This window comes from Notothenia rossii (assembly GCF_949606895.1).
Source record: "Notothenia rossii genome assembly, chromosome: 6".
In the NCBI taxonomy this organism is placed as follows: domain Eukaryota; kingdom Metazoa; phylum Chordata; class Actinopteri; order Perciformes; family Nototheniidae; genus Notothenia; species Notothenia rossii.
The window spans coordinates 74,982,211-75,005,700 of record NC_136909.1 but is presented as its reverse complement, the minus strand read 5'-3'; the positions used below and the strand labels follow the sequence as shown (position 1 = coordinate 75,005,700).

Sequence of the window (23,490 nt, the reverse complement as noted above, 5' to 3'; positions counted from 1 at the left end):
GTCAGATGCCTCGGCTGCATACTTTGTAATCAATCTCACGATATTACCTAAATTACCCTCGAATGTAAAGACATCACAGCGGGTGACGTCTAGACTCTCCACTTAAGACACCTCTTCCAATTCAGTAATCCAAACGCAATAGTGTGCATACTTCACATTCCTAATATCTTTCTGTTTGCACAACATAAGTGTCTTTAAATCTCATCACAAGATATTTGTCTGCACATTCCTCCACATCATAATGAGTCCAATCCACCGAGTTGTGGCCAGGGCTACAGTGGTTAGTTGACACTTTTTTTGTATCCCCCACCTCTCTTTCTCTCTCCCTCTCTGAAATGTATGGCTTAATTGAAAGCAGAGCAGCGATTTCACGACGGCTCTGTGTTTTTTTGTGTTCTGCCCCTATGGAGGCCATCTGCTTTGGATTTAGATTTCCTCCTCCTTGTCTCTAATTCTCTCAGTTTCTCCTTCCCCGTTCGCCACCCTCTTGAGAGGGGCTGATTGGAAAGGTCTCTCCACAGTTGGCTCGAGATACTGTGGGGCTTGTGGTATTTGTCCAATTTTTTCCTTTTCTCCTTTTGTTTGAGTGTATGTTGCAGTCTGAAGCAGGTTTGAAAACCCCTTTCACAACACAATCCTGGAAAATAGGAGGCTGTTTCTCATCCAACGCACACATACATATTTTCAAACTCTTAATGAGCTTTCTCGTTTTTCGGTTAATCTTGTTCTCTGGTGTCTCACATTTGTCTCCCTTTTTGTTTTATTGTCTCTTGTTAATCTATTTATTGCATTTTGTGAGCTCATTATTCTTGCGATATAAGCCAAAGAATTATCCGTGTCCTTGCAGCAGGGCTAAACTGAGTGGGAGTAGAGCAGGAAACAGTGCGGCGAGACTTTCCAGTTGTGTCTCAAGAGTGTAAGAAATCTTGTGGATGTAGAATTTGTTGAGTGTGTGTATGTGGATTTGAGTTTGGGTGTTAGAGGGGAAAAGGGGAGAGAGAAGCATTGTGTGTGGCCATGGTTTGCGTAGAGATGGCCTCAGTGAATGTCTGTATCACATGTGTATATATGCTTAATTTAACAGTTCACTGACCCATAGTTTTTGTGCCTGTGTGCGTGATATGGACCAAAGGAGGATGTGGTCAACTAGTTGCGGTTATGGAGTAGCACTGTCTCCTCTGTGGACACTTGTCCTCGACACACACACTGACACTTACACAACATGCTGGGCTCTAGCCTAGGGGACATAAACAAACATTGACTCAATGCAAGCCAGCACTGTCAAAGTGATATGTCAAACATTGCTCACCATCTCCTGGCACGGACGCCATTGACCTATTCGCTGTTTCAAAGCTTTGCTTCCACTTAACAAACACCAAAAATGCTCTAAATGGCTCTGTTATGTCCATTAAGCTCTTACCCTGGCACCAGCTTGAATGGCTTTATTTGTTTAGCGCAAAGGAAAACAAAACACATCCTCCCATGCAGGCTCATCTCCAGAGTGTTTGGTGTTGTGATGACGCAGTTTCATTAGCTTAGCCATTGTACTGTGTGAATTGTGAATGGTTTGTAGATGTTGCACTAAAAGGTAGCAAAGCGTGGTTATTTCCCTGGAAATCAAGCCTAACTAAAACATTTACTCAGTCAATCTAGTGCTTACTGCCAAGGGTTTTGATTTGTTATCTCCTGCACCAGTGTAAACAGAAAGACAGATTATATGTTTGTATGTATGTGATTTAAAAAAAAACTAATCTTTCGTAATAAGCTGCTGCCCTAAAGGCACGATGTGTTTCTCACAGTGCTTCAGCTGGCAGTGGTGGCACAACAGTCCAGATGTTATTGTGACATTCCCACGTGTTTGGGTGTCCATTGGAATGTCGAAAGCCAATGTCTGTAAAGTTAATGACTTCAGAACAGAAACTTGCTCGTCATCTCAGACCTCCATGAGAGGCAATGTGTTGCCATAGTTTGAAAACAAATGACCACAATAGCAGTATAATACTTAGAACTCCAAATGACCAAACAATAGTTATTTACAGTTGGCCAAACCAAATTTGACGATTGACCTATCCATAAACAATTTCCATAATTAATGTATTTTTATTTGAAAAACTCTATTAATAAACTCTTTTGGACACAGACTAATTGTCAACATTGGATTTACTTCTCTATGTGGGCTCCATGGATTATCCATTTGCTGGGTGTACTTCGGCAGCGTCTTCAGATTGATGCAAACAGGGTAGTATCTAATCTGAAAGCAGTCAGATGCAGACAGAGCATGCTGCCCAGCCAAAGGCCGAGGCCAGACTGTGAAAAAGCAGCATGGAGCCTGAGAGGAATGGTCATGAGGAGGATGAGTGCTGTTTCTGTCCTGCTGAGTCCTGGCTGCAGTATCAGGGAAATATTTTTCACTTTTGAACAAACAGCTGTAACAAGAATTTTCACTATCTCCACATTTCCAAATGAATAATGAGGATAGAGGTTAGACCTCCTCTGTAGTGCAGAATGTATTCTAATCATTAGTCTGATGTATTGTATTGGATATTATAGTGGTCAGTGTTACTGCTGCATTTTGACTTGGGGTTTCAAGAGTAACAGTGGCAGGATTTATGTAGTTGGGCTAGATCTTTTGGTAGGAGAGCATTAAAAACAAAATGTTTCCAAGGTAATCTCTTTGAGATTGCTGGTTGATTGCATTGAGTCAAGCCTGTCAGTGTGTATAGACTGTGTGCTGCAGGCCAGCAGAAGTCAGATTTTCCAGCCAGTGTGCTGTCACAGTGGGAGATGCGAAGCTGACAGTGGGGTTGAGGTCATGCTGTTGAGGGGCCAGATTGAAGCACAGCCGCTCATACTTAGCGTTGGCTTGCTGGTGCTGATGCAAACTGCTGACGCCTATAAGGACAGTGCCAGATGCTGCTGATTAAAGTTCCTATTACTCACACATGGGCTGGGACAAAATAAGGGAAGACCAGGGATACAGATTGTACCCCTCCTCTCACTCTCACCGCCCACTACCCCGTACATCCACCCCGAAATCTGCAAGCAATGTTAAAGTGATTATGGAAACAATCTGCAGGCCTACGGGAGAACCTGGAGTTGAGTGGACAGGTCGGTTTTCTTTCAAAGCAGAGAATTCCCTTACCTTCTGGAAAGCTGCCAGCAGTTTCATGCTGTGTAGTAAGATCACTTTTTTCTGTCATATCGGATTTCCATTTGTGCATGAAAGAATTTTAAGATAAAATAACACAATTCCACACTACTCCATTTCAAATGTTTATCTCCCGAATGATACGATTTTGATAAGCAAAAATAACCACTCCAAGATGGATAATGACTGTCAGATGCAAGTTGTAGGATGATTTTTCTCTTCTTTTTCTTATGATGGAGCTTTAAATTGATAATGACAAGCCCTGACAAACATGATAATCATTGAACATGTTGTTTTATTCTGGTAGGATGGAGGACAGTTTGATTTATGCTTATGATGACATCAGCAGTACGTTTGTTTGTGGCATGCTTTAAAGGGGAAAAACAAGTCTTTTCCCCGAATGCTATATAGTGGCCTAAATAAAGTTGCCAACATGAAGTCATCGGAGCGACTCCTCCCAACAATATTACCCTCAGGCATGTGCTTTCTTTATGGCTGACTGTCGGTAATCATCTACCTCATGAGAATCAGAAGAGTAATTTAACACAGCTGTATTGAAGTAAATGTCAATTACACAACCACATATTGTGCCAAAATTGTGTGTAGGATTGTGCTCTACGATGAAGTTGATCATATTAGCATGACAAGGATGGACACACCCTGCTGTCAAAGCTCAACATCCATTATTGTCCAAGAGGTTCTCTTAAAAATGTCATTCTGGCAAGAAGAAAAATCACTTTCTTCATCCTAAAGTTGGATTTATCTGGTCAAGATGTTAAAAGTTATGATTTCCACACATGTGCATACATTTTATCCGCCTTGCTTTAATCTTTACAGGCCAGACCCAAAGGGGAAGGACTGACACCCTACCAGGGGAAGAAGAGATGCTTTGGAGAATACAAGTGCCCTAAGTGTAAGAGGAAGTGGATGAGTGGCAACTCCTGGGCCAACATGGGACAAGAATGTATCAAATGCCACATCAACGTCTATCCACACAAACAGGTACCTCATACTACATAAAACTTTCACTCTGACTATTTGCGGTATTGTCTTTAAAGTAAAAAAACATTACTCATACATTTTGTTCAAGTGGGAGATTGAATTTCTTTCAACCAAAGTTAACAGAGTCCAGACTCTGGTTCGCGTGGCTTCCTCTTGTCTTGAGGATATTCCAGATGGCCTTATTAAAATAAAATAAAAACCATACCACTAACAGTTGCTTTTGCCTCTTTGGTAATAAACCAGCACTGAATAAACTATTGGATTTTCAAACTGATAAAAGTCTGAGAATATTTACTGAATGACATCCAATCTTAAAACAAATATTTATTTACTAATGTCTCTCAGACACAAACTAACTTGGAGGTATTTGAACCTTAGAGCGGCAGAAATCAACAAAGATGCTGGGGAGTGTTTTTAAGAACAGCAACCGCTCTGAGGGAATTAAAGTGCTGGTAAGCTGTCTGTTCGGCTTAACCTCAAATGTTTCTCACAGCCTGTTGACTAAAGAGATGAATCGCCTGAGAAAGAACCCACTCTGTTCTTAGCTTGAGCTCGAGAGATATTTATCCTCAACAATTCATCTTTTAATATTTATGCTTTTCTACATTCTTTAAATTCCACTTCCTGAAATAAAGTTAGGACTATCCTTTAAGTCCCTGCTCATCCTTGGGATACCAGGGCTGAGCATGCTCTACTAATATTAACTATACTTCTTAAAAGCATGGGAAAGACTGCATTAAAAAAAAATCTCCCCCTCACAGAGCCCACTGGTGAGAAAAACTCACTCTTTTCTGCCCCTGTGTCTTGTGGCAAAGCTACACACAGGCAAGCAAATTCCCTGCATTTGCAATGTCACCCACTTAACATATTTCCCCTCTGTCAGCGTTTGAAATGGACCACTAACCTCTGTGTCCTCGAGTATCAAAGAGTTCAGCCTCTCAACGGCTCCCTCCCTCCCTGCTGGATTCCCATAAATAACCTGAATATGTATTTTCCAATTCCTTCTGCACACATTTAAATATTTGTCCCTCTAAGGAAGGGAATATATTTCTCAGACGCCCAGTGAATTTGGTTTCAACCAAGGGCCTTATTTCCATTGGGTATGATGGGTATACTCACTGATTTACTACATCTGGTCACACCAGCTATTAAGCTGGGCAATATAAATGGATTCCGTCGAGTTTAATAAATCTGCGCACATAGTCTGCTGAGTTTAACTTTGTTGAACTTTGCCATTGATTTAGCACGTTGTGACTGCTGACAGTATGAGAGAAGGGGGCGTTCAAAATTGAGAAAACGTAATTTATAAACTGTGTTACTTCATCAATCTTTTTATAACTGTCTTCTATCAGAGTTTAAACTTCAACAAAAAAGAAAAATCATAATTTTCAATCAATTGCACAATAAGCAATCAAGCTAACACACATGCTAACTGACAGTCAAAGTTACTTAAATGACAATAAGTAAGCTTGCTAGCCAAGTGGATTTGTTGTCCTCTTGTATGACTCTTTCTTGCATACAATGTTGTATATTCTTGAAACTAAATGCCATGGGGGATATATATCACAGAACAGTGAAAATAGAAATGAGTTCAGTGAGCTATTTTGACTGTGCGCGTGGATGTTCCTGGATTGCTAGCATGTTAGCCGTTAGCTTGTTATTGACCGCTGCAGGGTTAAGCTCCGATTTCACTTTCTCCAAATGGAAAGAGCTCAGACTCTAGCTTTAGCTACAGAGCTGATTTGATTGAGCTTGAGTTTCTTTCTCAAGGACATCTCAAGAGGGAAGATGCCTGCAGCAAAGGGGCTTGAACTCAGTTCCTTTGCTCTTTGAGGGAACCCCATAAAACATTCATCTGATTTTTCAACTTTTCTCAAGGACCAATAGTAAAGTCTCAACATTTCCAGGCAGACTCATTAGCGGATAACTGAACTATCTCCCTGTAGTGACCCATGGTAACCTGGTTTCCTTTAGTTAGACCACTGAATAAATAACAAGAACAGAACAAAAGAGGAGAAATACATTTTTCCACACAGATTGTTAAAATAACCTCCTATCGTGCTGCTCATACACATTCCTTCCCTCCTTGATAATGATTCCATTGCTGTTGGCTTATATTTCCATAAAGGTCATGATCAAATACATACTGGATCTTTTTCTGTAATATAAGGTTGGGAAAGTACTGCAAGTTTCCAGAGCTGATGGTGTGTTGCCATATCTCTGCAACTAATTGTGTTTAGTACACGTCTGGTCTGTGAAGAATTTGGGCGTAATATTGGAGGCCAAACTTTAGGCGTACAGCTGACTTGAACCTGTTGCCAAAGAAACTGCTTGCATAACTCAGAGTTTTAAGAGTGTGCTGCTTGTTTTTCTTTCTTCTGTGTTTTTATGACTCATTATTGTTTCTCTGTTTGTGTCCTCAGCGCCCTTTAGAGAAGCCGGATGGCCTGGATGTTTCTGACCAGAGTAAGGAGCACCCGCAACACCTGTGTGAAAAATGTAAAGTCCTGGGCTACTACTGCCGCCGTGTGCAATAATCATCTTTATTCAGAGTCAGAGCAACAAGTCCTATTGCTCATCCTCCATCAAGGCTGTTAACTTCCTCCCTTCACATCCAGGTTTCCTACATCCCTGCCCTGCACACAACATGGCGTCCCTTCCTCCTCACATCTTCCCATCCTCTCAGAAGTGTCAAATATAGGTTTTTTTATTTTTCTGTCCCTCTTCTCAACCACCGGTGGATCACAGATTTGTAATCCTTTTTTTTTTTCCAATGACAGTATTGAAGACCACATCGAGGAATGAAAGGAACACGGTAACCTAGGATCAATCTCTCCAAGTGCCCCTCATCAAAAGCTTTTATTTTCTTGTGCCACATGCATCAGAAACAACACAACCCCATTGATTCAACTCAATGATTAACAACAGCACATGGCATATTGATGAATTAGCATGTATTACATTGGTGTCACTGACAGTATTGGTCTCAATAGATTACCTCACCTTGGGGTTTGTTGGATTTGTGTTTACAGAGATCTGCCTACCAATTTCCCTGCCAAGTGAACTGTGTGTTAATGTGACGAACATGTATCACTCACAATGGTATAAAGTGTATGAGGCCTTTGACTTGCCGTGTTAAGGTCAACAGCACATCTTATTAACTGTGAAATAACTGAGGGACAATGTGCCATACATCCCTAGCTTACATTTGGCCTATTTATTTCCTTATTGTCTAGTGTGCAATTTGAATTTTAACTGGGATATAACTAAATGTTTTTTGTATGTTTGTATATCACTTTATTGTGTAACTGCTTCCACGCGTCTTTAGAAACTACTGTAGGGTCAGTTGCTCTTCGTCTAGATTTAGTGCATTGCTAACGGATAAGGTTTCATTCACCCTCCCCAGAATATTTTTGTTGCGACACAAATTCTCAGCTATCTATAGTTTTAGATAGGTATAGATGTTAGATAGTTACATTTAAATCTCTAGAAGGAGCTGTAAGAAAAGAACACTAGTTGTATTAACAATAAAGCATTATGAAACATTATTTTGACGGTTAACTAAAGCCAAATTAGAAAAAAACAACTGAGATGTTAGTTTGAAAATGTTTAAGATAGACTTTAGGGTTCCCAGCCAATGCCTGCAAACCTTAGTGGAGTCAATAAAGCAAAATGGAAGATGTTGCACCTATAAACTATGTCCAACAGCTGATTGCAGTATAAAGACTGTGTAAAAAAAAAAGGAAGTGAAGCTTTGGAGAACTGCGATGATTTTCAGATCGGTTGAGAGAAACAATAGGAAGTAAAATAGGAGGGCTGATTTGTGAAGTGGAGATGTTGAAGATTCAAGGATATATTGAAAGTGATGATGAATTAGGTTTAACATTTTTGTATGAATATAAGTGCCTACTATTTTAAACCAGTGTCTTTAAAAGACATTTTTGAATACGAAATTATGAACTTTTCTATATCGTACTATATTCCAAGCCTTATAAAAACTGGTTGACTATATTTTATAATGTAACATATTGTATGTGCCTTAAAAAAAGATTGAAATCATGCAGAAGTATCAGGACTATAGGATGCCATTTGAAATTAGGAAAGACAAATTGGGATAGGCTCAGAGATGGAACAGTACACGTGCATGTGGTAACTGGGATGCATATTAAGTTTACGGCAGGTAAAAGGAGTTAAAAAGGACAAGGACATTGTACAGTTTCTCTATTAGTTTGAACTTGCATGGTGGGTGTTCGCTTCAACAAAGTTTGCTGAGTTGCAGGCATGGGCTGAAACAGCATTTCCAGCTGGCAAAAACAAATCCTACTGTGGTCTGTTGTCATGGAATATCCACAAAGATGTTATTTCTTAGTCGATACTCACAACAGAAATGGAGTCGTGCATGACACTGTGGACCTGGCTCTTTGTTGTTTTAATCTATTGTGGTAATGTTTATCCAAGGAACTGTCGGTTTTGTAAAAAAATATTCATGGTCCCTTGCCTTAGTGGGAGAGTTTGCAGAGGCTGATAACGGTAGCCTACAGTTTAGGGAATTTAGCTAAATTCCATCGTTGAACTTAAAGGGGCATTCCAGTGATTTGATAGTTTAGGCACGACACTTAAGAATGGTTGAAATCAATGCAGCAGAGGCATAGATACGCATATCTTTACCACTGAATCCTACCTTTCCCATAATGCAGCTCGACAGCTTCTTTCAATTTGCTGCGATGTGAATGCCCACATCTTTTAAAAATCCCAGTTTGTAACAGGCCATTTGTTTCAAATGTGTTTCTAAATCCAAGCTGAGAAAAGAGTGATGCAATAGTTCTCAGACTCAGCAAAGTTCATCCAGAGCTACAGAAGACATTTCACAACGAATTTCACCGTCCAATTAGTCCTGCCTGACGAGCAAACAGAATTTAATGAGTACAGTTGCTGGAGTGCCCCCTTATAAGAAGGAATTTGTGCATCTATACCACCCCAAAGCTTAGACCTAATATGAATGAACTATTCTGCTTTTAGTTGGGAACAATCCATTATTCTTACCGTTAACATCGTCTTTCGTTTGCTCCGTGTGATGACATTAGCCTAACAGGTCGTTACTGAACATTATTGTCCACGTTATACCATGAGGCTGTAGTGAGAGGGATAGATACCAATGATGCCTTATGAACTAACCTCATAAACAAATAACAATATATGTGATTCAACAATCCTAAAGTTAGAGTTCTATTCCGCAAAGAGAAACGTTATAAAGGCAATTTTAAATCGCAAATCAAGAGCCGATGGAAGCAGTTCATACAATACACATGAAAAAAATAAATGAAAAAAATCTGCTTTCAGACATTATTTCTTGAATTTCGTATACTTGACTTTTATAGTACCTTTCCTGTTCAAATTTGTTATTTTCTATGAATGAGATGTGTATTTTGGAACACTTAATAGATGTTGAAAATTGTAACGCAATCTGCAAAGACTGAAGAGTTGTTTCCCTGACAAAGATAGATTGTTTTATGTATATATTTGATGGCCATCATTATCGAGAATAGTAGCTCTTTTCAAATGTTATGCAATATTGAAGCTTTTTTTTGTGTGAAGAAGGGCCTATTGCTAAGAAATAAACTAAGCTGGGAGTTTTTTCTTTATGTTTTACAATAATCTGAGGGGTTATCCTGCAGAAATATTTATGGAAAGATTTTTTACAACACTTTTTGTATAGAATATGCAACAAAGTTACACTAAAGAAGGAAAATATTGATGTCTACATAGAGTATTATTAAACTAAAGCTGGTACATAATTAATACCCTTTCTCAATTATAAGCCATTGTATTTTTGTTTTGTTTTATGATGTTATCAGTGGTGAATAACACACAGTGATTTGGTTGTTATGTGTAACTAATTATGAGCTGCCATTTACATCCATACAGTCGCATGTATTCATTTTGTAAACAATATTCTGAAGATATATATTGTGATAACATGCAGAATTGTTCTTTTCTTAATTAGTGATGGATACTCACCACTGTATAAGCACGTTAAACTGTGAGATGTAGTTCAAGCTTAAAGCAGCAATGACAAGAAACTATTATAAAATGTTATGGTGTTATCAGTAGTCTTAGGGATTGTATACTTTTGTTAAAAGGCATGTGTGACAAAGAACTATTTTAGAGTTTGCATGTGCATGTGTTTGGTTTTGAATGAAATATCATTTTGTGCAATGTATACTTATTTAAATACTTTACAGTAGTTTGCTACAGTACATATTGTTTTTAACATTATCAGCAACTTCTGATTGTTATAAGTCTTGAAGTATTTACCGCTAGTGTAGCCTCTACGAATAATACATATTTACTGAATGTAATGTGTTTAACACTTATGTGGTCAATTAGGAAAGTTATGTTTGTATTCTTTACTGTCTGTATCACTTGAGATCTATGTGTTGCATTGTTGCAATATTTGAATTGGACAGAACACAGGCATGAGGTAGGGAAGAAAATGATTTTTTGGGAAACAAAGACATGGTCATGGTTTCAAGAGTAGACCGCAGGTCTGTTTTTCATGTCCATGAAATGGCATTCCAAAATGTGCCTTATTTGTTAGTTGGGAAAACATTTTAGTGCTGTTGAGCGTTTGTTGAATAAAAGTCATATTGAATTAGGAGTTGGATTATGTGGTTTCATTTCTTTTGGGTCCTATGCTGAATTGTTATTACCAGTAACTGGAATGTGTTCATTGGATATCTCAGCCCAAAGCAATTGTTATAAGCTCCTGTCTGTACAATGTTCTTTTAAAAGTATCTTTTAATCATCACAGTCTACAGCGTCTTTGAGTTCAAGTTTGCAGATTTACACAACACTGAGTGTATGGATTCTGATAAAGAGGTCTTTAATGGATTATTCATGGCGGTTGTGTAACGCAGAAAAGGGGGGAGCCTTATAAAACTTGTTATTCACTTTCTGTGAAAGTACTGAAAGATAACAGACACATCGAGCTGACAGCTCTTGATTTCAACACTTTGGGTTTCCCTGTCCACAATTGAACCCAAACACAAAAAAGGACACCCGCTAACATGGGTGCCGTGTGATAAGTGGAGACTTTTACAGCAGAAGACCCAACTTGTAGCAGTTGTAAAGATGTCATTGTGTTGCATGTGTTCTAAGCGTTGGCCACAGCTTCGCCGTCTCTGGAGCCAAGTTTCCATGAACAATATTGGACATGCATTCCAAATAACTAAAACTAAACCAGAGGGTGGGGACCCAAATTATATCAAGTTTGTTACAACATCTCTTGCTCAAACAGAGTGAGAGCTAAGAGGTCTCTATAGCAACAAAGTAATCTGAGAATTCAAACAAACGGTGGAAGGTCAGTGCGCATATGGTTTCATTTAGGAGCAAGAGCTGCTTTTTCACGTCGCTTCATTATTTACTTTCATAAAGTATTAGCTCGATAAGCAGCACCACCCAGTCTCTGGCTTTCAGACATGTCCTGGCCTCCTTTGCTCTTTCTCTATTCCAGACGCTCTGTGTTTCAAATAAAGCAGCAGGGAAGGAAGAGCAGCCCACATACAAGACATTTTCAGGCTCCTGAATAGTTCCAGCAGATTAAATCATCTGCTTCCTCCGCGTCCAATGAGGCTACAGCCTGCAGCTCTATCATCTGTCAACTGCATCCATGTGATATTTCAACTCAACTGTAAGTGGGTGTCACATGATGTCACATCCTGCTATGGTGGACAGGAAGTCGGTCACGCTGGAGAGCCGGTGTCTAAAAAAAGCAGCTGGATCATTTCCAGGAAGCCCTAAAACCAGAAGGCTCGATGGCACGAGAGCAAATGCCCTATACTAACACTAGAGCTAATAACATCTGAAAACAGTCATTTTATTTGGCAGTAAATGGAGAGTAATTGCATAATAAGAACAGTTTACATGGTGGGAGACTGAGCGCTTGTACACAAAGTAAATGGGTCAAGTCCCAATATAAAAGATATATATTTGAACATCATTATCAACAGAGAAATATCAGGTTTGAAGATTTGCATCTGTGCCAAAAAGAACACAACGCAAAAAGAAAACAGTTAACGGCTAACTAGACTGTAAGTTCTGTGTCTGACTCTGCATATAGGAAAAATATATCCATACCTGCTGACGGTGGTAGTCTGTGTTTGTTAAATGAAAAGGGGGAAAAAGGAAAATCGAGGACTGGGATATACAAACCGTTGTTAGGATACAAAGATGAAACAAATCAGCGAAAATTCCCGACATTGGGCTCTCAGTTTCAGGGCCAAAATCACCTGTGACAGTTTCTCCCCGACGAAAGATAAAGTAAATACCAAATTGTTGCACGGCGAGTCATCAAACAGAAGTCCACTTGTGATTTTGAGTGTTATTTAATCTCCCCACAGTCAGTGATGACAATTTTCTTAAGCACCCCACCGTCGTGTAAACCAAAGGATTCCATCTTGATGACCACGTCCATACCGTCCCTCACCTGCCCGAAGACCACGTGTTTACCATCGAGCCTGTCAAAAGAAGAGACCAAAAGAAACTTCAGTCACCGGTAAGGGGTTTGGATGTGGGGACAGTACGAGGGGCAAAGCTGACATGACTGTTTCAAAAGTCCACCTAAATATTTACCATTCAGTTTTAGCCGTACAGATGAAGAACTGGGAGCCGTTTGTGTTTGGCCCTGAATTTGCCATCGAAAGAGTTCCTGCAGAGATCAAAAAGACAACAAGTAAATCAATTAAACGTGATGCAGTCAACAAGATCCTGTCCTCATTTTACCACTGAGTCAATAACATTTAGGAGTAAACAGAAGCACAACACGAACAGCGTTAGGCCTGTTTCTCTTCTCTGAAAAGCAAACTGTGACAATGCAACTTAAGCCCTCAATCGTCAGCATGTGGAATATATTTATTTAAAAACACGAGTTAGTAATTAGGTGCATGTTGACTCACTAAAAACTAGGTCATTTGCCTCTGGATTGCAAAACCTCCAGAATATAGCCAGTGGTTTTTACTGTGGCATAAAGTTATAGGCACTGCCATCTAGTGGAGCAGAAGCTATTTTCAATTATAAAGATCTGGGAAATGATACTGTTAAGAAGCCAGAGAAGGGACATGTTTGTCATTATATGCATGGATATATAAGATAACAGTTAACAGTACATATTCTTGGTTGGATCATTTTGTTTATATTATATTGACTTATCTAATAGTTTTCAAAACATGTCAAAATATGCTGAACATGTTCAAAATCCCCAATTTGAGATATTTGAGACGGACAATGCTTGGCATTTTTTTTGCTTGATACATTTTGTGTTAATAATGTCTTGTGCTAAACAATTTATTAACTTTCTGTTCACCTGCTTTTCAAGGAATTTAAATGTGTCTTCATTATACAAGAGCCTACCAAACACAGATTTCCCATTTCCCAGAAAATGAACAAATTAGCAGTGTTTTTGTCTTGGAGTCACTGATCAAATTCACTGGGAAGTTTGAATTAATATCTATATGGACGGTTGAAGGAATATTTGTTTTGTTCTTCTAAATAAAGATGAGTTGTACCTGGGCTTGTGTGTTTTAATTTGAAGTTTTCATCATTAAAAGTCTTCCCATATATAGATTTCCCCCCTGTGCCATTGTAGTCGGTGAAATCTCCCCCCTGTAACAGAAAACACAGATTCAGACAACATGGCAAACAACACTTATTGTGCATCTTCACTTTTAATCTTACCTGACACATGAACCCAGGTATGATCCTGTGAAACACAGATCCCTTGAATCCAAAGCCAGGTTCTCCAGTGCACAGTGCTCTGAAGTTTGCTGTGGAATCATCAGTTGTTTTATTCAATACATTCATTTGAAAGGAGTTGGAGTTGAACTCTTTGATTCAAGGGGGAAAATAAACACATGCAACTCTTAATATTAAGCAAATGAAATTTAAATAAACATACCTGCAGTCTTTGGCACTACAACTGCATTCAACTGCAAGATAAAAGATAAAACATATCCCATTCAAAATCAGGGACTAATATTTACACTGAGCTTATCTGTGTGTGTTTAAGTGCTGTTGGACATGCTAGTACGCAGTTATACGAGAGGCTAATGCTAGCTAGCTACCTCAATTGTTATTCTTCCCAGAGGCTCACTGTCGGCCTCGAGGTCCAGAAACACGGAGGGGTTTTTGGCGGGGCGGGAGGAGAACAGCTTCACGGCGGCGACACCCGGCGTGCTGTATCTCATGCGGTTCTTTATTTGTAACATCGTTGCTCAGCTGACAGGGTGAGGAGGACCAACAGGCCATGGGTGCTGCTGGTGTTTACATGTGACGTCACGTGGATTGACTGTAAAGACCCGCGCGGAGGTGACAAACAGTGACACCTCGTGGGACGGTCGGGAAGTAAAACAACTTAAGTTATGTTGAAAAGAAATACATACATTCAGTCAATGTAATAAATGAATAAAAGGTCCATGTGTTGTTTAGGAGTCTGACAAATGTTATGAGTCAGTTATATTATGAACAACATTGTGTACTTAGTGGTGTCATGGTGTCATGATACCAACTAAACCAGAATCATTATTTTTAAGTTTTGTTGAATTAAATAGTTGATACAACAAATATTAATATTGCACTACACTACATCACTCTACAATAATAATGAACCACATTGAGAATGACATTCGCATATTTCAGCATGCTAATCTTTGCTAGTCATATTATAAGTAAAGAAAAGGAACGTCATCTAATTTTGCATCTGTTGATAGTCATTTCATTCACTAAAAAAGAGCAGTGATTACTAGTCTTCCTGCATAGAGCAGTTAAAGCTAATTGGATGACTAACAAAATGGCCAAAATACCTATTAAACCTCAAACTGTTACTTGCTGGAAAATGTATGCTGATGCCCTTTTTAACTAATAGCTTATGAATAAAGAAACAATTAAAGTTGTTAGATCTTTACACTACCGACTATTTACACACCACAGTTGTAAATAATAACCAATTAACGATGCCAGCAGCCTAATAATTTGATTATTTACCCCTGAGATTTTCCTAATGTGACGTATCAAACTATCAGTCAGAAGTCTTTTTGGTTATGTGCTATACCAGTCTGTAAATAAAACCACTATCAAAATGTGTAATGATATTTCAAATACTGTATTACCAAATTCTATGTTCATATATATAGTAAAATATGGTCAGTATTCTATTGATTGTGTAGCACAAATGATATAGTCCCTTTTATCTTTTTTTGTGTTTTATGTTATGGTTTAATGCTGGTTGCACTTTGTATGTCAAAAGACGCAAAAGGCCATTAAATGTGTTTCATCTGAATACATATTTATTAGATAAATATTAGGATGTCACGTCATCTAACTACATACAGATTTGCAAGACTAAAAAACACAATGTTTTTTCCGACCAGTTTAGAAGATGAAATGATTGTACAGAGGATGTACAAAACCAAAGACAACTGACACCTGTTGTGCCAAATCCCTTCAGATTGTACCTTCAAAGTATACTTTTCCAAATTGCCAAAAAAATATATAAATTTGCCAACGTTTTTTAATTTTAAGTGTAAATTTGGAAACAAATTCGAAAAGCTTAATTAAAAGCTCTATGTCTCCATTTCCCAATTATACCTCAAATTGTTTTAATAATTTGTAGCACCTTTATAAAGTACACAGGTAATAGAGAAATACACAGAAGTTTAATATTACACAAAGGAAAATGTTCTTTTCTCTTGAAAACCCCACGTGGAGGGGTACATAAAGTATCTTCCATAAAATGAACAAGTGTGGTTAGAGAGGTCTGCACAGACACAATCAAACACAGACTCCATTTTCCAATTCAATGTCCGACAGGAGGATGCAAGCTTTACAAATTCTAAATACACTATGCACACTCCCCCTGGAGAAAATGAATACATTTCTGTTAACTTGTCTCTATTTGTCATTTACATTATATACACGTATCCCTTACATCCCCAACCCCACCCCCAATCCTCTGCCACAACCTCACCTTGTAATGCAAATAGGAGGGGGTCTCCCTCAAGTTCCATTTTACAATATTAATTGTATTCTCTTTTATATCCTCAACTCAATTTCAAATGTCCGCATTGAGACAGTACAATTTGTGTCGCTCAAATTACGAGACGTGATTTTGTGAAAGTTGCAGTTACAGTTACACACTGTGTAGGGAAATAAAACATCCCAATGCGGCAGTGCATTGTCTTTTACAAACATATAAACAAACACATACAACATCTGATCCTTCAACTGTGTTATATGCAGGCGATTTGATACATTTTTGAACATCAGTTAAGCCATATTTGGTTCTTCAATCAGATAAAAAATCTCTAAATGGGAAAACTAACATCATACAGCATATTTAAAATAACTCAAATGTACTGCATAAAACTGTGTAAACCAAATCATACTTAAAATCACTGGACAAAAATAATAACTTAATATCAAATGTGATGAAAATACACAAATTTCAGTATCGATATCAAAAACTCATTATCAGGCCTAAAAAATATATACGGGGGACATTTTGCACATTCTCACCATTAAATAAAGAGGACGAAGTCACAATAACGAAATTTAAAAAAATCATTTTTGGAGAAATTTGGACCTCTAAGCTGCATCTTTTTGAAAGTAAACAAGTAATTTAAAGCTGACCTAATATTCGTTCTCCTGATGCATTGTTACAAGATATTGGAGAACAATACATAGGTACTCATTACAAGGCCAGTGAGAGTGCATTTGGATCAATTTGTTACAATATTGGACTGGTTAGAAGGTATTCTGTGTGTGTTTGTGTGTGTGTGTGAGCGTGTGTAGTCCTTGACAGACATACAGTACCATGTAGTTGCCAGTAATAGATAGGTACAGTCACAAAGTATTCACAAAGGGTATATACAACAGCTCTGGAAACACTGTTGGACCATGCAGGATTTCCCCCCAAAAAGATGCAATTCAACAGTACAAAACAACAAAAGGAAAGATCAGAACAAACACAGACGTTTCTATAAAACACAGTGATTTAAAAACTTCTGTAGACGTCTGTAAGATGTTGAAATCCTTCTCTCGCACCAACAAAATATCCAGGGCCAACCCCTTACAAAAAGTATAGGACAACTTTGGTGATGTGTGTCTGATTAATTGATCAAATGTGGGGACAAAGATAAAACACTTAAAAAAAGGATGACAATAAAAAAAAAAAAAAGAAAGATGAATTTGAAATAAAATAATAAATATAAAGACAAGAGAGAAAAATGATTTGATCAAGCACGTTTAGGCTGGACAAAGACAACAGGAGCCATTGGCACACATGCACTTGTGAACAAAATGGTACTGACTTTGATGAGGAAGAGCGAAACATTCCAATAAATACACAAGAACGACTGGAGACCGGCTGGAGAAGAAGTGCCAGACAGTTCATAAAGTGGATTGTTTTATTTTTTTTCCGTTCAATATTCTTCTTCCCTCCTCTGTCTCGGACTTTCTCTCCCCGCTGTCTTTCATATACGCTCGCATGCAAACAAAAGAGAACACGTAAACATACACACACATACGTAAATACACACACTGACACACTCACACTACATTGCACAATGTGCGCTCGTTTCCTCTGTCGACACTCGAGGACATGTTATCTCGTCCTTCAGTGCTCTGATTCTGATGAGTTCCAGCTTTTTCACTGTCACACACACTGAGAAAATCTCGGGGGGGGGGGCGAAGGGCATGGCATGTGCCAAGGTTTTGGAAGAACACATTCCAAAAAGGATGAAACCACTCTTACAAGACAAAAAGGAAAATGATAATAAAAAACAAAAAGCTACAACACTTTTCCTAGAGCTCACAGAGGCTCCTGTCTCCTCCATGTTGTTTACACATGATGATTATAGCTGCACAGTTTTCAGTTGAAAAGTCACAAATATCATATATGTATATATAATATCACTTTAGTGCCCGCCAACATGGCTGTAAAATGTGTGTTTCGAGTCAGAGGCGATGGAACTGGTGCGTGGAATCTTTACACGAGGAAAATAGGGAGTACGGGGATGAGCGGCGTTCCTGTTTTCTCCCTTAGAGTTCTCAATCAGGCGCCTCTTTTCAGCCGTGCCCCTATGCCACACATTATCTTTCGATAAACTCTGTATGCATGTGCGTGCGTGAGCATAGGAAGCTGCTTGAAGTATCGATACGAGGTCGGTGAGGTGTCTGTGGACGGACAGTCAAACACTTCAGGACTCCTGTTTAGGTGCATAAGGGTTAATAGCGGGGGTGAAGGGCTAGTTGTTCTCGAAAAGGGAGAGAAGGTCGTCGTTGCTGTTGGAAGGAAGATCCGGAGGGTCGAGGTATGATAGTAACTCGTCTGGGTTGGCCAGCTCTGGAAGCAGCTAAAAGGTAGAAAGAGACAATGAGCGGTCAAGGTAAATAACCCTGAAAAACATATTATCTATCTAACATTGGACCACTTTTAATGAAATGTCTGTTGAAGCCAGTGTACACATAAACAAGCTTAAAAAAGAGAGTCAAACAGAGCAAAGAGATGAGAGCAGCTGCAGCAGACAATGTTAGTGTTAACAGAGCAGTGGCCAGAAGCAGACACACTTACATCCAGAGAGGGTTCAGGCATATCCTGCCCGTCTGAGGAGGGGTTAAAGTTCAGATCGCTGTGGGGGTGACAGTTGGGCCCGGGCTGCTGAGGGTGGGGCTGAGGCTGCGTCTGGCGAGGCGGCTGCGATGGTTGGCCACTGTGATGCAAGGGCTGCCCTGACTGCCCACTGTGATGTAAAGGTGGCCCTGATTGGCCACTGTGATGTAAGGGCAGCCCTGATTGGCTGCCGGGGTGGGGAGATGCATGCATACTCTGCTGCATGGAGTTATGGGACTGATCGGTATGGGACATCTGCAGGTGCAAGAGGGAGACAGAAAGCAAGAGAGAGGGGGAGTGAGAAGTAATAAGGTAGACACAAAGAGTGTTAAGAGAGGGGGGAAGGGGTTGCGTGGGAAGAAAGACAGGAAGAGCGAAATGAGTTCCAGCGTGAATAATGTGGAACAGGCCTCTTAAATAGGAGCTGTGTTCAGCGGACACATACAGCTGCAACATTATACGGCAACATGAGCATGTGAGCATGACTGAGCACACATGCTGGCTACAGGCAGAGGCTGCACCTCGTTCCGATAACAAACAGGAACATCTTTAGGGTTGTCTTGAGATATTACTCTATAAACTTAAACATAATCCTAGTTTAACACGACTAGCATTGCATAGTGATGGACTGTTTCTCTGTGGGGAAAAGAAAGCAGCCCTTGAAATAGATCTACTTACTGCATCATTCATGCCGTGGTTAAGGGGCTTGTCCTGGGAGAGGAGACCAGCAGGCCCATCTGGGGGGTGTGAGAGCTGGGGGCCATGGATGAAGTCACTCATGGGGGGACCTCCTCCACCTCCAACACCAGAGGGGTTCCCGTGAGGGAAGTCAAAGCTCACTTGGCTGTGGTAAGTGTGGCCTTGAAGGACATCAAATGTAAATACTTTAGTCAAAAAGCTAACTGCAGTTAGGCCTTGCTGACTTCTCTGATGAATCCATGCTGTTACAAAAAGTTAGCTTTTTTAAAGTGGATACACATTTTTTTTTTACTGTTATGAAACATTTAACAGAGCAATGAGCTTATAATATTTTTTAAAAACAGGTTCAGCAGAACACTCTCCTTGAGGCTTTTTCTTTGTTTAATGCACGAGAGACACATCAGTAGTTCCTGCTGCAAAGTGCAAAACAGCTCACTTTTCCAACAAATGAGCTGACTGTTGTGTTATTTCTCTACGCAGTGGGACCATGGCTGCTATTCTTTACCTGCTCCAGGGTAATCTCCCCCGTTGCCACTCGGATGTTGACTGGGGTGTGGGGGGTACGGGCTGGGACCGAGTAAGGGGCCAGGTCCAGGTCCAGAGCCGGGCCCTAGCTGGGCTATCATCTCCATCACATTGGGCATGGTCATCTGACTGGGGCTCATGGTCTTAAAGCGCTTGGCGAGCGGCCCATCGGGATCCTCTTTGATGTGTAGATCAGACTTTATGGGGACAGGTCGCCAGCTGCATGTAGGGTCTATAGTCACCTCCTCAAACTCTGAACTGTTAAACGAGAGAGAAGTGCTTGTTTAATTTTCAAACAATGGATTCAAAAGTAATGTGTTGATTTAGCAGAAGAAAGGGAAAACATACTTTTGGATGGCATTGAGGACTCCCCACATGTACTGGTCCACCTCCAGACCTTCTAATAATGCTGTTTTACTGAAAAGAGAAGAAAATGACAATCCATTAGAGGGCTTACTTAATAGTAATATCATGTATTTCCTAAAATGAACAGCTTTTCACTTACTTGCACACAGGACACCTCCATGTCCCCCTCTCACAGTTGAGCTGCAAGTAGGACTCCAGATCAAAGCACTGTGGAGAAAAACATCACAAATGCTCATTATCTTCTCCCGTTCACAGCCACATGTAGCAGGATTTCAAAGCAGCAATTAATCTTTAACACTTGTTTGAATCTGAACAAACCTGGACATGTTTGCAGTCATGCCCCCGCGCGGGTAGTTGGATGCGTCGGAAGGTAATGGGACATTTCAGCGACACTTTAATAGCCGTCTGCTCCACGCCGTCTTCCCCGTTAAGAGTGGTGCTGCCTGTCGAGGCCGCCACGCTGCTGAAGTTCCTCTTAACTGAAAAGAAAAAGTGTCTTACTTGTAAACAGTAGCAGATTTACTTCAATACCTACTTCAAAGCCAAACATAAAAGGGAACAGGTGTGGGATTGTGTAATTAAGATGTACTAATGCATATTAAACTACACTAGGAGACAACATGAGACATACCCTTGGTGATGCAGTGTTCTGCAGGAAGGAGTCTTTTCTTCAGGAGCCCCTGGAGGACGGATCGCACAGATGGCCTGTGGACCAGCTGCAGCACAAACAGGTGGGACTGCAAAGCAACACAAGAAAAAGGAGATAAACAGGAAATCAAACAGAAAGTCTAATGAGCGCAACACATATACTACATTTTATCACTTCTATTATCGCATTATGTACTCTTAGAAATGATATCGTCCTGAGAGTGTGTACTCACACAGCAGCAGGCCGTGACTGTTATCTGGATGGTGTTTCGTCCAGGTTGGCAAACTTGCTTTAGGTGCAGGGGTTTGTGGGAGGTTTTGTTGTCTCCCCTCTCGATGGTGAGCGGCGTGGCGTTGACGCTGACCTGGACGGAGGCGGGCCAGTTGGTGTTCATCTGCCTGTCTTCATGGTGGTAGCACTTAAACTGGAGCTCAAGGTCCGACCTGGGGGAGTAATCAGACAAGAGAGTCAGCGTTATCATTCAGAAAAACAAACAGGATCTGTGAACTAAAAGGAGCAAATGTGCAAATATAATAAAAGTGGAGTGTGTGCTGCTCCCACCTCCACATGAGGGTCTGGTGGACCGAGGGCCGAAGGTGGAACACGTGGTTACTGACAGCCAGGTTGTGCTCCAAGCGGAACGGCTCCAGCACCACGCCATCTCTGACCGGGAACGTCAGCCGCAGCTCCTCATTGGGGTGAGCTGGGAGAAAAGAAAAAGAGGGGGGTCAGCTTTGAACCTTATGCTTGTAAAGTGACAAGACAAAAGATACAAGAGCTCGAGGATAAAAGCAACCACCTGTTTCTGTCTTCCTTTGGTACTCACATGGAGGGGGCGGAAGTGCTGTCATATTTGGTTTCATGTCTGGTGGAAATGGGGGCTTCGCATCCTGGTTTGGCGACAGGTATGGAGGAATACTACTTCCTGGGGTCATAGGGGGTGTGGGGTTTCCAGGGACCGGGGAGTGGGGGTAGTTAACAGGCCTTGGGGGCTGTAAAAGGCAGACAAAAAAGCAATAATGAAAACATCTGTCTAACTCATTCCACATACGTGGGTGAAAGTTAGTACAAGGGACATAACGAAAACATACCCCATTGCCTTGGCCATAAGAGTAACCGCCCCCAGAGAAGCTGTTGCTCTGACCGTTGAAGGGCTCTTGCTGTGAATGAAAAAAAGAGAAAGTATAGTTTAGTATAATAATGTAGTTTGTTCCAGCATGGGCTATAAATACGAATCGTGATCTGTCTATCTCTGTATTTGGCACAGAGCATGCTGGGATAGGCTCCAGCCCCACGTCTGACCCTGAGTAAGAGTAAGTAGTTGTAGTAAATGTTAAGATGGATGAATGGTGGGGTATAACAGACCTTGTAGTATTGGCCCATGGGCATGCCAGGCGGGTACTGTCCCTGCCCCTGCTGCCCTGGCATCCTCTGGCCGGGGTAGTTTGGAGATGGCAGCGGCCTGGAGGCGTTCGATGGAGGGTACTGCGCCTGCTGGGGAGGGAACTGACCGTTAGGCCCGTACTGCTGACCCCCGTAACTCGCCTGGACAAAGAAAGTGAAATGAAAAAAGGTCAAACAAATGCCATATGACAAAATATGGAAAAATATCAGACCTCATTTCTAAAACAGGGGAAAATAACTACATAAACAGAACGTATTTCTTTCAACAAACAAATAAATGGATGTTAGGGTTTGGAGGTTTCTTTTCATGTTTTGTTTTTTTTGTGGTGTTTTAACACTGTTTGCCTTAGTGTTGACTTTCCACCTGCAGGAAAGAACATCCCACAATCTCCTAATTGTTGTCAATAATCCAGTCTCACCTCTCCAGGATACGGCCTCTTCATCCCCTGCATGGGCATGCCATGTCGGGGTCCTCCGGGATACCCCTGCTGAGGCATCCTTTGGCCGTGAGCTCCAAAGGGCACCATGCCTGGGGTCCGAGCCTGGTTCATGCCCATGGGAGGCCCGCTCATATTAGGGTTGTTCATGCCTGATCCCATGTTGGCTGGATTCATACCTCCAGGAGGGCCTCGTGGGCCTGGCTGGTTCATGAACTGGCTGTTGTAGGTCTGTGTGGGGCCCATTTGGAACGAAGAACACATCTGGAGGCAAAACAGAAGGTGTTGATTATTTAGGGGCTCCAACAGGTGGATGTTTTCTGTGTAGATTTTTATGTTAAAGTCTATTTGGTAGCTCTAAACATCTGTGATTGGTGTGTACTGTACCTGTCCATACTGGTTCATATCTTTATTCTGGGTTTCCTGCATAGCTGCCACTGTGGCTGTTGCTGTGGCCGTTGCCGTGGCAGCAGCAGCAGCGACAGCAGCAGCTGCAGCTGCGGCGGCCGGCTGAGTGAAGTCACCAGGAGTACGTGAGTGGGAGGTCATTCCCATTCCTCCTTGGGGGGGGTTTGGGCCTCCAGAGTAACTGTAAAAA

General features: G+C 40.7%; 3 protein-coding genes across 11 annotated transcripts in view; 1 reads left to right on the top strand and 2 right to left on the bottom strand.

The window, feature by feature from the left end:
• zcchc24 (zinc finger, CCHC domain containing 24) overlaps positions 1-10,808 on the top strand; it is a 31,616-nt gene extending 20,808 nt beyond the window's left edge. Inside the window, exons 3-6 of one of the 7 annotated variants that reach the window (XM_079688357.1) lie at positions 3,986-4,150; positions 6,574-6,616; positions 6,769-6,851; positions 6,931-10,808. In XM_079688357.1, coding sequence (XP_079544483.1) covers positions 3,986-4,150; positions 6,574-6,616; positions 6,769-6,851 — 291 coding nt within the window. In that variant the 3' untranslated portion in view covers positions 6,931-10,808. Of the gene's footprint in view, positions 1-3,985; positions 4,151-6,573 lie in introns of all 7 variants that reach the window. The other 6 variants (XM_079688355.1, XM_079688360.1, XM_079688356.1 and 3 more) reach the window with 6 other exon arrangements.
• A 1,197-nt stretch (positions 10,809-12,005) lies between these two features.
• On the bottom strand, positions 12,006-14,494 carry ppifa (peptidylprolyl isomerase Fa). Its single transcript, XM_079688361.1, has 6 exons — positions 14,269-14,494; positions 14,103-14,133; positions 13,883-13,971; positions 13,714-13,810; positions 12,782-12,857; positions 12,006-12,666 (listed from the first exon to the last, which is right to left on the bottom strand). Exons 1-6 carry the CDS (start codon positions 14,410-14,412, stop codon positions 12,531-12,533), a joined length of 573 nt encoding a protein of 190 aa, XP_079544487.1. The 5' UTR covers positions 14,413-14,494; the 3' UTR covers positions 12,006-12,530.
• Positions 14,495-15,839: 1,345 nt separating this feature from the next.
• zmiz1a (zinc finger, MIZ-type containing 1a) overlaps positions 15,840-23,490 on the bottom strand; it is a 97,983-nt gene continuing 90,332 nt past the window's right edge. For 2 of the 3 annotated variants that reach the window (XM_079688760.1, XM_079688762.1), the window contains 15 exons: positions 23,280-23,481; positions 22,875-23,156; positions 22,417-22,596; positions 22,143-22,211; positions 21,851-22,043; positions 21,613-21,754; positions 21,284-21,494; positions 21,034-21,139; positions 20,721-20,881; positions 20,542-20,609; positions 20,385-20,453; positions 20,017-20,294; positions 19,491-19,672; positions 18,774-19,067; positions 15,840-18,555 (listed from right to left, as the gene is read on the bottom strand). In XM_079688760.1, coding sequence (XP_079544886.1) covers positions 18,448-18,555; positions 18,774-19,067; positions 19,491-19,672; positions 20,017-20,294; positions 20,385-20,453; positions 20,542-20,609; positions 20,721-20,881; positions 21,034-21,139; positions 21,284-21,494; positions 21,613-21,754; positions 21,851-22,043; positions 22,143-22,211; positions 22,417-22,596; positions 22,875-23,156; positions 23,280-23,481 — 2,545 coding nt within the window. In that variant the 3' untranslated portion in view covers positions 15,840-18,447. The remainder of the gene's footprint in view (positions 18,556-18,773; positions 19,068-19,490; positions 19,673-20,016; positions 20,295-20,384; positions 20,454-20,541; positions 20,610-20,720; positions 20,882-21,033; positions 21,140-21,283; positions 21,495-21,612; positions 21,755-21,850; positions 22,044-22,142; positions 22,212-22,416; positions 22,597-22,874; positions 23,157-23,279; positions 23,482-23,490) is intronic. The other variant, XM_079688761.1, reaches the window with a different exon arrangement.

What these genes read in the sequence shown, in the direction of transcription:
- ppifa (XM_079688361.1), bottom strand. Translation starts at nt 14,412, where the DNA reads ATGTTACAAATAAAGAACCGCATGAGATACAGCACGCCGGGTGTCGCC. An exon ending in TGGGAAGAATAACAATTGAG is followed by an intron (nt 14,134 to 14,268) that starts GTAGCTAGCTAG and finishes TTTATCTTGCAG; the next exon opens with TTGAATGCAGTTGTAGTGCC. An exon ending in ATTAAAACACACAAGCCCAG is followed by an intron (nt 12,858 to 13,713) that starts GTACAACTCATC and finishes TGATCTCTGCAG; the next exon opens with GAACTCTTTCGATGGCAAAT.